At 38.5% G+C, this 12489-nt stretch overlaps 1 protein-coding gene across 1 annotated transcript in view; it reads left to right on the top strand.

The window, feature by feature from the left end:
• Positions 1-6621, top strand: part of LOC109069083 — a 36345-nt gene extending 29724 nt beyond the window's left edge. The window contains exons 5-11 of the mRNA XM_042736724.1: positions 4940-4999; positions 5137-5193; positions 5312-5389; positions 5499-5561; positions 5683-5745; positions 5921-5983; positions 6132-6621. Coding sequence (XP_042592658.1) covers positions 4940-4999; positions 5137-5193; positions 5312-5389; positions 5499-5561; positions 5683-5745; positions 5921-5983; positions 6132-6187 — 440 coding nt within the window. The 3' untranslated portion in view covers positions 6188-6621. The remainder of the gene's footprint in view (positions 1-4939; positions 5000-5136; positions 5194-5311; positions 5390-5498; positions 5562-5682; positions 5746-5920; positions 5984-6131) is intronic.
• The last annotated feature ends 5868 nt before the right edge of the window (positions 6622-12489 follow it).

Raw genomic sequence — 12489 nt, 5'->3', positions numbered from 1 at the left:
CTCTGTGATGCAGTACCAGCAGAGTCTGTCAGGTTCCAGTGATGGTCCACTGCATCCTCCACAATACAGCACTCAGAACTCAGCAAGATTCTGTGTGCATGTTTGTGTGTGCAAGAAATGTGTTTTGGGAGGGTGCAGTTGATTAGTGAATTTTGCCCTTTTTTATTTTGGTAATTTAATATCATTTAATGTTTTTGGACCTGATGCAATGTTTATTTTGTCATTGTTCTAAAGATTGGCACAGTTTTATAAAACTAAAAACATGTTAATTCAAATTATGTGAGTATAAAATATACTATTAAAATTGGCACTCTGTATAAATCAATTTTGTGTGATTTAATTTAATATGAACAGATCATAAACATTCCAGACTTATCAACGGATCTCACCTTTGCTCTGGAAGAATAGAGGTGGTTCATGGGAACACATGGTACACAGTGTGTGACGCTGTCTTTGACCAGCAGGATGCAGAGGTTGTGTGTAGAGAGCTGGACTGTGGGGCTCCTGTACAGGTGCTGGGAGCAGCTGCTTTTGGCAAAGGAGACGCTCAGATGTGGACACAAGAGATTCAGTGTAGAGGAAACGAATCTCATATATATTTTTGTCCACATACATCTTCAAGCAAAAACAACTGTTCCCATGACAATGATGTTGGAGTTATATGTTCTGGTTGAGTATATATATTTTCCATGCATTTGTGTGTGTATGTGTGCGTATGGGAGGTAATGCAATTAACATAATCTGAATTTTCAGAAGTAAAAAGTATGCATTACTATTTATACACACTATTATATCTGCCTTAAGTTAGTTTTCAATTAATTGATTAGAAATATGTTTTTTTTTTTTTTTTACTTTACTGAAATTCTCTCTTCTTCATGTTGTCATGCAGACAACAATACACTAAAATGTGCAAAAACACACTAGACAGAACGTGCATGGCTTATTCTGTATTGTGTTTTTAGTTATTAAATATGTCACTTACACTGTTTTGTCAAACATAACCTGACTAGATTGAGCATTAATTTGCTAACAAGATTATACAAGATCTTTTAAAAATACCATTATCAACAACCAGTATTTATAAACTAGGAAAAACTGATTTGAATCCAATTTCAGATGAACACAACAGAACTTTAGCGAGTCTATACTGCAAAAGAAAAGTAACATACTTTTTCATAAATGTGACTATGTAACATGATTAGTTAATATTTTGGGGATTTAATACAATATTGAAAAGTATAACATTTTAAAAGTAACAGCACGATTTGTGTTCTGCTAGCAGATTTTTACTGATCTATTCACTTGTCTCTTGTTTTACACTGTTTAAAAGAATTCTCATGTTTTGTCCAGGTTACACTGATCTCATGCTGGTAAACAGTTCGGACTCTTGTTCTGGAAGAGTGGAGCTTCAATATAACAGTAAATGGGGCACAGTGTGTGATGCATGCTGGGATATGAGAACTGCCAGTGTCCTCTGTAGACAGCTGAATTGTGGGATTGCTGTGTCTGTTGTGGGATCAGACTGGTTTGGAAAGGGAAGTGGTGAAATCTGGGCTGATGTGTTTGATTGTGACGGGAATGAAACAAAACTCTCAGAATGTTCCATCTCTTCATGGAGTCGAGCTGAACGTTCTCATAGTCGAGATGTTGGAGTCGTCTGCTCTGGTGAGTCCATTCATGCTGTGATGAAGTCATGGGTTCCAGACTAAAACTACTTCTTAGTACTGTATATTTTAGATACTGAATGATAAATAAATACTCTCTTCAGGTTCCTCTCTGGCTCTTCATGATGGTCTGGTGCGGTTGTCTGGAGAGAGACAGTGTGAGGGGGAGGTGGAAGTATTCATCCATCAGGTCTGGAGGAGAGTTCTGCTGGACTCCTGGAGTCTCACTGAATCCTCTGTGGTCTGCAGACAGCTGGGCTGTGGCTCTGTGCTGAACTTCTACAGCTCCTCTTCATCCAGTCCTGAACACAGTCATGAGTGTGTGACGGGCTTCCAGTGCTCTGGGAGTGAAGCTCATCTGGGGAACTGCAGCTCTCCACAGACTCTCAACTGCAGCTCCACACAACAGCTGTCAATCACCTGCTTTGGTGAGAAGAACAACATCAGGACAGATTCTTCATTTATTCGTGGTCAATAATGTGTTTTTCTTTCTCTGAATATCAGGTCGGGGGTCCATCAGGCTGGTGGGTTCTGGGGGAGACTGTGCAGGGAGGCTGGAGGTTTTTCACAGTGGCTCATGGGGGACAGTGTGTGATGACTCCTGGGATATTAAAGATGCTCATGTGGTGTGCAGACAGCTGCAGTGTGGAGTGTCCCTCAGTAACCAGCAGGTACCAGCCTGGTTTGGTCCTGGTTCTGGACCCATATGGCTGGATGAGGTGGAGTGTGAGGGGAATGAGACGTCCCTGTGGAGCTGCTCTTCTCCAGGCTGGGGAAAACATGACTGTCAACACAAGGAGGATGTAGGAGCCATGTGCTCAGGTAAAACAGTACACTAGAGGAAATGCTCTCCATAAATGTTATTCCCCCCCCCCAAAAAAAAAGGCTAATGCATGTTGCAAATGCTGATAACATGTTATGTCATTAACATAGTATTAGGCTAATAGTATTTTTTAGATGCTTTTAGTTGCTGTTGTTGATGAAATGTTATGTTTTTATTATAGTGTTATTTTACTTGAATTATCTAGTTATTTTTGTTTTATTTTAGTATCCCTTTCCATTTAGAGTTTAAGGAGATCAGGTTAACTGAGGGCTGTGAAGGGAATGTGGAGGTTTTCTACAATGGATCCTGGGGAAATTTATGTTACAACCAGATGGACAGAGACACAGCGAGTCTGATCTGTCAGGAGCTGAACTGTGGAAGATCTGGCAGTGAACCCAGTTATTCAGAGGGACTGAAGTCTTATGATTGGCTTGATAATCTTAATTGTCGACGACATGATTCCACTTTATGGCAGTGTCCATCTTCAGCCTGGGGAAAGAATGACTGTAATAATAAGGATGAAGTGGCAAAAATCACCTGCTCAAGTGAGATTATATTTAAATTATGTAAAATGTTCTCAGAAGTCATGTTTCTTTAAACACAATGTTTATACATCGTGAGTAAACTAATGTTTAAGAAAAGCTTAACTTAGCTGATGGAAAGAGCATAAAATTATTGTGATGCTTAAATATTTCACTGAAAGATGTCCCTTGGATCCTAATGTTCAGTTCTCTTCATGTTTTGATCACAGAGGAGGAGAATCAGGAGTCTCCTCGGAGTCATCTGACATGTTTTATCTCACCATCTCCTCACCAGAAACAGTGTTCAGGTAAGTTTTTAATTACACATACATACATACACACACAGTATATATATATATATATATATATATATATATATATATATATGTTAATATATATATATATATATATATATATATATATTATTGAAATATGTACATTCAAACAAGAACAAGAAGTCTAATCATAGATTTAAAGCCATCTTGGTCAGTGTGTGTTTTGTTGTAAATGTTGTGCTGAAGCTGGTCAGTGCAGGTTGATGTGTGTGTTTTAGATCATGTTCCTCTCAGACTGAGTGGAGGGGAGGGCCGGTGCTCTGGGAGGCTGGAGGTGTATCATAACGCTGTGTTGGGGCTCAGTCTGTGATGATCAGTGGGACATCAGCGATGCTCAGGTGGTCTGCAGGCAGCTGGGGTGGTGGAGCAGCACTGAGGGCTGATGGGAATTCAACCTTTGGTGCTGGTGAAGGTGTTGTGTGGATGAACAAAGTCGAATGCAGAGGGAATGAGATTCACCTGTGGGACTGTCCTCTCTCCCTGAATAACCACACTGACTGCTCCCACAAGAAGCTTGTTACACTCGACTGTGAAGGTCACAGCAAAATTTCTTGATAATATTATTGTTAATATTAGTTGTGTGGTTTGCTGAGTCATTTGCATGATTATTAATGTGTTTGTGTCTGTTTGGACAGATTTATCAGATGTGTCAGTGTCCACTACTCCTGCCACAACATCATCAGTTTCTCCTCCAGTGCGCTCAACATCAGTTGCTCCTCCACAAACTCCTCCACCAGCGTCTCCCCCAGTGCTTGTGATTGTTCTGGGAGTTGTGCTCTTACTGCTCTTAGTGCCACTGCTTATACTGATTCAGCAGAACAGAGTGATGAGGAGAGGTAGGAGAGATCCAGAGACTGTCATGTTGTGTCTTATTCAGTGTGTGATCAGTCACGTGTTGTGAACTGACAGCAGGTTTGTCTGTCTACACTCACAGCTCTCTCTAAGAGGAGACACAGGATGACGACTGAGGCCCTTTATGAGGAGATTCAGCACAGACACAATCACTTCACTCAGAGGGGTGAGACACGAGCCATCAATCTCATTTAATACCATTAATAAGAGTCTGTCAGACAGTTGATGTTCATCTATTATTAGTCCTATTAAACCTCCTGCTTCAAACCACAGAATTCCTGAAAGAAAACCACAGAGCTGCAGGTGCATGTTTATGTGTGTGTGTGTGTGTGTGTGTGTGTGAGAGAGAGAGAGAGAGAGAGAGAGAGAGAGAGAGAGAGAGAGAGAGAGTGTCTGTCAGCGTCTCTTCTTGTGTATATTTTTAGAGGGTCATAAGCAGGGGCTCATATGTTTGTAACATGTACAGTAGATGCTGGTGTGTGCGTGTGTGTGTTTGTCTCTTCCTGTGTATATTTCTGGAAGGTAGTGAGGAATGGATTCATGTGTGTTTGCTAATAGGCCTAAACACTATGGGATTTATTTCTTGAATGCTTTAAATAATAAAGGTTTATTATGTATTGTGTAATTAGTAAAGTAATCTGTTTTGTTGTCACTAACACAATGTTTTATAATCGAAAAGAAATAAGGATTCAGTCTGTTTGTAATGATAAACATGTTTCTGACTGTTCTGCTCTCCTTTAACAGGGAGTCTCATCTCTGAAGAACTGCATTCTGGGTATGAAGATGCTGATGAGCTTCTCTCAGGTTAGAGAGCTGAACCACATATTCATTCCATAATCCACTAAAAAAAATGTATGAATTCACCTAAATACATAAATAAATGTAATTAGTAATTCCATTATATATTTGATTATATATTTCCATTATATATATTTTTTTAGCAAAAGAGTTCAAGACTGCATATTATGATGATGTCACCAGCAACAGTGGCCTAAAAGGTGAGTGACCTTTTTAATTGATCACATGATTCAAATGTTTAATAGAGTCTCTGTCTCATGATCCGCAACAAGAACATTTTTTGGCTTTTGTATCCAAACATATTGTGTGTTGATGCAGAAGAGATGGTGAAGGAAATCACACCGGGATACTATGATGATGTCATCACTGATGGACTGGAACAAGATCGTGAGACAGGTTATTCTACAACAGCATATACAATATACTTTTAAATTAAAATATGACAGTACATTTAAGATAGATATTTCAAATTTGTTCTGAATGTAATGAATGTGTGAATTTGTAGAAGAAACACCGGAGAGCTATGATGATGTCATGACGAGCGGACACAGCACTGATATCAAAAAAGGTGTTTTATAATTTTTTTTAATATTCCTCTAAAATCAAGATTGTTACAGATAATATTTTAAATTAATGTGTTTTTGTTTTGTTTTTTGCCTCATTTAATTTTTTCTCATTTTAATGTGTAGTGGACACACCTGAGAATTATGATGATGTCATCATTAATAGACCAAGCTCTCATGGGGTAACAGGTGAGATGCACAGAGCTACTTTTTTCTCTCTGTTTTTTAAATCACCCTTTCCATGTTTACATGAGTATTAGACATTTGTTCTTTGTCATCAAGTCACTTAAGGGAAAAGGGATCCTTCACATGAGATGAAGTGTTTTATAAACTAAAATGACATGTTTATGTCATTCTTGATCAGAGGGAGTTCAGGAGGAGTATGATGATGTGATGAGTGTCAGTGAAGATGTGAGAAACCTGTTGGGTAAGTTATTATAACCCTTTTGTTCTCATTATGCTTACATCTTTATTTATATTTTAATATTTTTAATAGTTTTTAATTTTTTAGACTTTTAAAATATTCTTCTAATTATATTATTTGACATGGTTTAAGATTTTGTTTTTAATAACAGATTATGATGATGTGGAGGAGGAGTCAAACAAAGAAGTGGGGCATTTGACTCAATGATGATCCATTGCCTCAGTTCAACAAATCTGAACAAAGTTTGAGTGATATTGTTATTGATGTCAAATCTCAGGTTTTTATATTTTTCGCCATTTTTGTATTAAAACTTTTTTAATTTTGCATTTTGTGACCTCTTTTGGGGCCTTTTTAATATCAATAAAAACATTTCAGACAAATTTTTGTATGTATTTCAGTAAGACATTAGACAACAAAGCATAAGCAACACATTGAAGACATTCTAAATATAAACCCAAATGACCATCAGTGATTTAACATCACTGCAGCAAGTACTGGACTTTTGTGAGTTGATAAATGGGGGAGAAAAAAATCTAACTTCTACAATAGATACACACACACAGACACACACACACAAAGTCTGTATCAAATATTATCTTATGTGATCAGCTATGTTTTTAACCAATAAATAAATACTCATATTTCTTGTCTGCTGGGCGTTTTTCTTTATTTATCAGGCTTTAGAAGTGTTACATGTGTAATTCAACAATGTGTAAAACATTTAAAATGCATATTTCTTCTCCATAAACAATATGAATCACTTTATTTTTTTTTAGGGGTAGTTGTGGCCTAATGGTTAGAGAGTTTGACTCCTAAGGTTGTGGGTTCGAGTCTCAGGCCGGCAATACCACGACTCAGGGGCCCTTGAGAAAGGCACCGAACCCCCAACTGCTCCCCGGGCGCCGCAGCATAAATGGCTGCCCACTGAATGTATGTATGGTTAGTGTAGAAATGTTGAAGTGGTTATGGTGAAGTAAAACTGCTGATCTAGTGGTGTAGTGCCTTCCGTAAGTCACTTCAGACGCCTCAGGGGTTTCAATAGATTCTTGGTTTATTCCAGTAAAAAATAAAATGTGATTTAACTGATAAATAATCCATAAGTAAATAAATTGAAAACCATATGCCTGCTGGCGTCCATTCATTTCCAACATCAAGTTCAAACTCCTTTTTTCCGCCACTAATTGGCACAGGTGTGCAATTTAACTCATTCTGTTCCAAGGCCTTTCAAGACCACAATATCATAATTCACCAGCAGGGGTCACTAAATTAACTTAAACATAAATATCATATGGCTGGCTCCTATGGCTCCTACACACCGGCCCTCTTATTGCTACCGGCTATGTAGGTACAATAATAACTAAACAGAAAACATGGAGCCATACATTATAATATACACAGAAAAGATAAATTTGTCAAATCATCAATAATCAGAATCATTCACACGTATACAATACATAAATGTTTGTTTCAAATAAAAATATCAAATTTTTCAGTTCATTCCACAATATCAGTTCGAATTAAAGTTCATCAATAGTTCTTTTTTAGAGTCCTTCTTGTTCAATATATAATGTAAACAACAAAACATGAGTCCATTATGCCACAAGAGGCATTGTGCATTCAAAGGTCAATTTCAGTGTGTATTTATGTGTATACGCGCATGTGTGCACGTTGCAAGAAATTTCTTGCTCGAATAGTCCTTGGTCCATTGTGCGCTTGTAAAGATCAGTACATATAAGTTCTTACAAGGTAAAGTAATCATCACATATACATTGGTCATTCATATCTACATGTCATTTTCCATCAATAAACAAACCTTTGTAATTGGTCTGTCTATAACACTTGTCTTTGTTTTTAAAGTCAAACTACGAACAATTCCCTTTGAATCTTTCTTTGTGTCAATAATCTTCCCTAACATCCAAGATCCCCTAGGGGCAGTAGGGTCTGCAATTAACACAATGTCACCATTTGCATAGTTTCTTTTCTTTTTAAACCATTTCTGTCTCTCTTGTAGGTTTGGAAGATATTCTCTAACCCATCTTTTCCAAAATATATCAGCTAAGTATTGTATTTGCTTCCATCTACGTCTACTATACATGTCTGATTTCTGAAATAAGCCAGGTGGTAATGTAGGTTGCCCTTTAAGAAGTAAAAGGTGGTTGGGCGTTAAAGGTTCAAGGTCATTTGGACTATCCGGATTTGTGGTAAGTGGGCGACTATTCATTATGGCTTCTACCTCACAGATGAAAGTGTGAAGAGATTCATCATCTAGAATTTGATCCTTTGTTAGTGATAGAAGTGTTTGTTTGACCTGTTTTATTAACCTCTCCCATACTCCTCCAAAGTGTGAAGCGGCAGGTGGGTTGAAAATCCATTCTATGCCCTTTTGTTGCAGAGCAACTTGGAGTTTGTGGTTTTGGTTCCACTCTTTTATGGCCTTCTTTAGTTCAGAGTCAGCTGATGTCAGGTTAGTTCCATTGTCAGATCTTATTTGACGCACTTGCCCTCGTCTGCATATGAATCTGCGGATTGCATTGATGCATGAATCAGTGTCAAGTGAATTGGCTATTTCCAAATGTATTGCTCGAGTTGTGAAACAGGTAAAGATGACACCATATCTTTTCACTTCACTGCGTCCTCTTTTTACTACAATTGGACCAAAGAAGTCTGCTCCAACAAAGGTAAATGGTGGTAAATCTGGTGTTATTCTTTCTTTTGGCAAGTCTGCCATTTTTTGTTCTCCTAGGTTTGAATGTAAGCGTTTGCAGAACACACACTCAGACCGTATTTTTTCTAGCAAGGGAATTTGCTGCTGGAATCCAGTATTGCTGTCGCAGCTTGGCTAACATGTGATTCCTTCCACAGTGGCCAAGTTGTTCATGAATGTGTTTCAACACCAGTTTGGACACATGATGGTGTTTTGGAAGAATCATAGGATGTTTTTGGTCCTCTGGCATAGCCATTTTGCTTAATCTCCCGTCCTGTATGAAGTATACCATCTTGCAGAATAGGATCAAGCTTAAGAATGTGGCTCTGACGACTGACGTGAGTGTTTTCTTTTTGCAAGGTTTCGATTTCTTCTGGAAATGCCTCCATTTGTGTAAAACGTACGATTGCATTTTCTGCTCTTTTGACATCTTCTAAAGTAATCTGCTGTACATTCATACATTTTTTGACGATTTGCATTTTTCTTTCCATCAGACATTTTTTCTCTGCATTTGAGTTCTTACTTGTGTTGGTAAGTATTTCCTTTCGTTTGTGACTTAGTTGCAAGAGAACGTCCTTTAGCTTAAGTAACCAAGCTACTGCTCTGGTTAGATTGTTCCAATTTGAGTGATAGTGTATGAATGTATGAGTAGGATTTTGTTCTTCCTTTACAATTAAGTTCATGATGAGAACGTCCTTCTTCACTTCCACATCAGCAAACCTTCATGCGTTTGTGTGAAAATGTCGGAATTTGTCCATTCAGATTCATGACATTTGAGGAATTCTGGACCATTTAGCCAAGCCTTTGAATTCAGAAGAGCACTGGCCTTGAGACCACGAGATGCACAATCTGCTGGATTTTGTTTAGTGTTTATGTATCTCCATTGTTTTACCTTGGTAAATTCTCTGATTGTGTTCACTCTATTGGCCACGAATGTTTTAAATCTTTTGTTCTCATTCTGAATGTACTTCAATGTTGATGTACTATCTGTCCAGAAAATGGAGTTCTCAAGAGCAAGTTGTAACTCTGCTTTGATCATTCTATCCATTCTTACCGCAAGAACTGCTGCAGTGAGTTCCATTCTTGGCATTGTAGTATGTTTCAGTGGTGCAAATAGTGATTTCCCCATTATAAATGAGGTGTGCACTTCAAGTTTTGAATTTGTGAGACGAAGGTACGTGACACAGCCATAACCACTTTCAGACGCGTCACTAAAGTGGTGTAGTTGTGCAGATGTTATTGGACCAAAGCTCTTTGGCTTGAGACATCTGTTGACACTGAGCTCCCCAATGCAACTTAGACCTGCCATCCATTCACGCCACATCTCTATGTAGTGGTCTGGTAGGTCTTTGTCCCAGGCGAAATTGAGCTTGCAAAGATCTTGCAGAATGTTCTTAGCAGTGAGGACGAATGGACAGATAAAGCCAAGAGGATCGTATACTGAGGATATGATGGACAGTATTCCTCTTCGAGTATATGGCTGCTGTTTCAGGCTCACTGCGAAAGTGAGTTTGTCTCTTTCTATGTGCCATTGTATGCCAAGAGTTCTTTCTGTAGGAAGATCATTGGATTCCAAGTCAAGGTCTTTGACCTCCTTTGCTCTGGCTGCCTGTGGGATGGACATTAGTACTGTTCTGCTGTTACTTATCCACTTGTGCAAATGAAAGCCTCCCATTGAGCAAGCCTTTTCAAGCTCTTTTAGCAACATCACAGCATCAGTTTCAGTGGGCACTGATTTCAAGCAATCATCTACATAAAAATCTTGCTTGATTGTTTCCACCGTTTCTGGCGAAAAGAGATCTTTGAAATCTTCGGCAGCTTGTCTGAGGGCAAAACTTGCACAACTTGGTGAAGATGTTGCCCCAAATAAATGCACTGTCATTCTGTGTTCTTTCAAAGGTAATCCTATGTCACCATTTGGCCACCATAGAAAGCGCAAAAAGTCCACATGCTTCTCCATAACTCTTACCTGGTGAAACATGCTTTCCACATCTGCCATAAGGGCGATTGGCTCCTGGCGGAAACGCAACAAGACACCTACCAGATTACTGGTGAGATTTGGACCTTGTATTAATTTGCTATTCAAGGATGTTCCCTGGAAGGATGCAGAGCAATTGAATACAACTCTTAGGGAGCCCTTCTTTGGATGGTGCACTCCATGATGTGGAATGTACCACACCTTTCCACTTTGTGTTTCCAGTTCATCAACTGGCACCGCTTCTGCGTGACCTTTTTCAAGCATTCCTTCTAGAAATGCAGTATACTCTCTATGATATCGTTCATTCTTGTCAAATTTTCTTTTCAGAGACATAACACGTTGCTGTGCCTGTTGGTAGTTGTTTGGCATCATTACGTTATTTTCTTTAAAAGGTAACGGTAAGTAATAATGCCCATTTCTCAGTTCCTTTGAACTTTCCATCATAGACATGAACCTTTTGTCTTCGACTGACATCTCTGATTTCTCCTCAGCTGCAAGTTCTGGAAAATCCTGATGATACTGTTTAATCAACAAGTCATTCAAATCTGCTTCAGATATGCGATTAACTACAATACATGAGTGACTTCCTTGCATTTGACATGTTGTTTCTTGCATGAGCCCGTTGACGACCCATCCTAATGGTGTGTTAACAGCATATGGCCCATTACCTCTACTGTTTATCACCTTCCATGGCTCCATAAGCTTTGCAGCATTTGTGCCTATTAACAACTCAATGTCAGCATCCAATTGTGGAATCTTCACCTCATGTAAGTATTTCCATTTCTCTAGTGATTTTTGTGTTGGTATGTGTCGTTTTGAAACTGGTAATTTTGTTTGAGTATAAACTTCTGGGAGTTTATGATACAGCAGGCCTTCCATATTGCTGACTTCAAGGCCAGAGACTATACTGCTGTGAACACTTTTCTCCTGTCCCATTGTACACAAGAGTATTGTGGTGTTTTTACCAGAGACGTTTAACTTTCTTTTCAGTGAGTCAGTACAAAATGTAGCTGAGCTACCGGGATCCAGAAATGCATGAGTATTTATGACTTTGTCAGAATTTGAGACCTTTACTTTCACTGGCACAATAGCAAGAGTGCACTGTTTTGATTGACCGACCTCCATTAGTTCATCATCTTCTACGGATACCATGGCACTACTCAATGGTTTGTTTCCAGTTACAATGCAGTCATCTTTAATTACATCTTTTACTTTACCAGTATGAATGTGAAGGATAGTTGGATGAGACAGAGAACATGTTTCACATTTCATTCTATTTTTGCATGTTTTGCTAACGTGTCCCTTTGTTAGACAACCAAAGCACATCCCCGCTTGTTTTCAGGAATTCTATTTTCTCACTATTTGGTTTGGACTTAAACTTTTCACAATTTTCAAATATGTGATTTCTTTCACAAAATAAGCAAGGTCTTTCAAGGTAACACTTATTTGCATTCCGTTTGTGTTCATTTTGTGACTCGTTCTTTTTTATTTCAGATGCTTGAGCAACTGTAGTGGCAAAGCTGGTCCTCCCACTAGGTTTGGTGATAGGTTTTTGTGGTTTAGGTCTTGACGTTATTTTGCTCTCCATTGAGATGTGGATGTCACCAAATATTGGATCAAGCATTGCTCTGGACTGTCTATCAATAAAGTCTATAAGTCTTTGAATGTTGCTCTGTGTTTGTTATCTTGCATGCTACACACATTTGCTCGCCATTTATCTCGGCAGCTTATATGGGAGTTTAGACACAATGAGTCTTAAATTAGTGGAACTTTCAAGCTCTTTTAATCCATCAATGTCTTGCATTGTATTGTAGCAGCTATGTAAAA

The sequence above is a fragment of the Cyprinus carpio genome, chromosome A4 (assembly GCF_018340385.1).
Source record: "Cyprinus carpio isolate SPL01 chromosome A4, ASM1834038v1, whole genome shotgun sequence".
Classification (NCBI taxonomy): Eukaryota; Metazoa; Chordata; class Actinopteri; order Cypriniformes; family Cyprinidae; genus Cyprinus; species Cyprinus carpio.
Note: the sequence above shows the minus strand (reverse complement) of the source record. Positions and strands in the feature narration are given on the sequence as shown.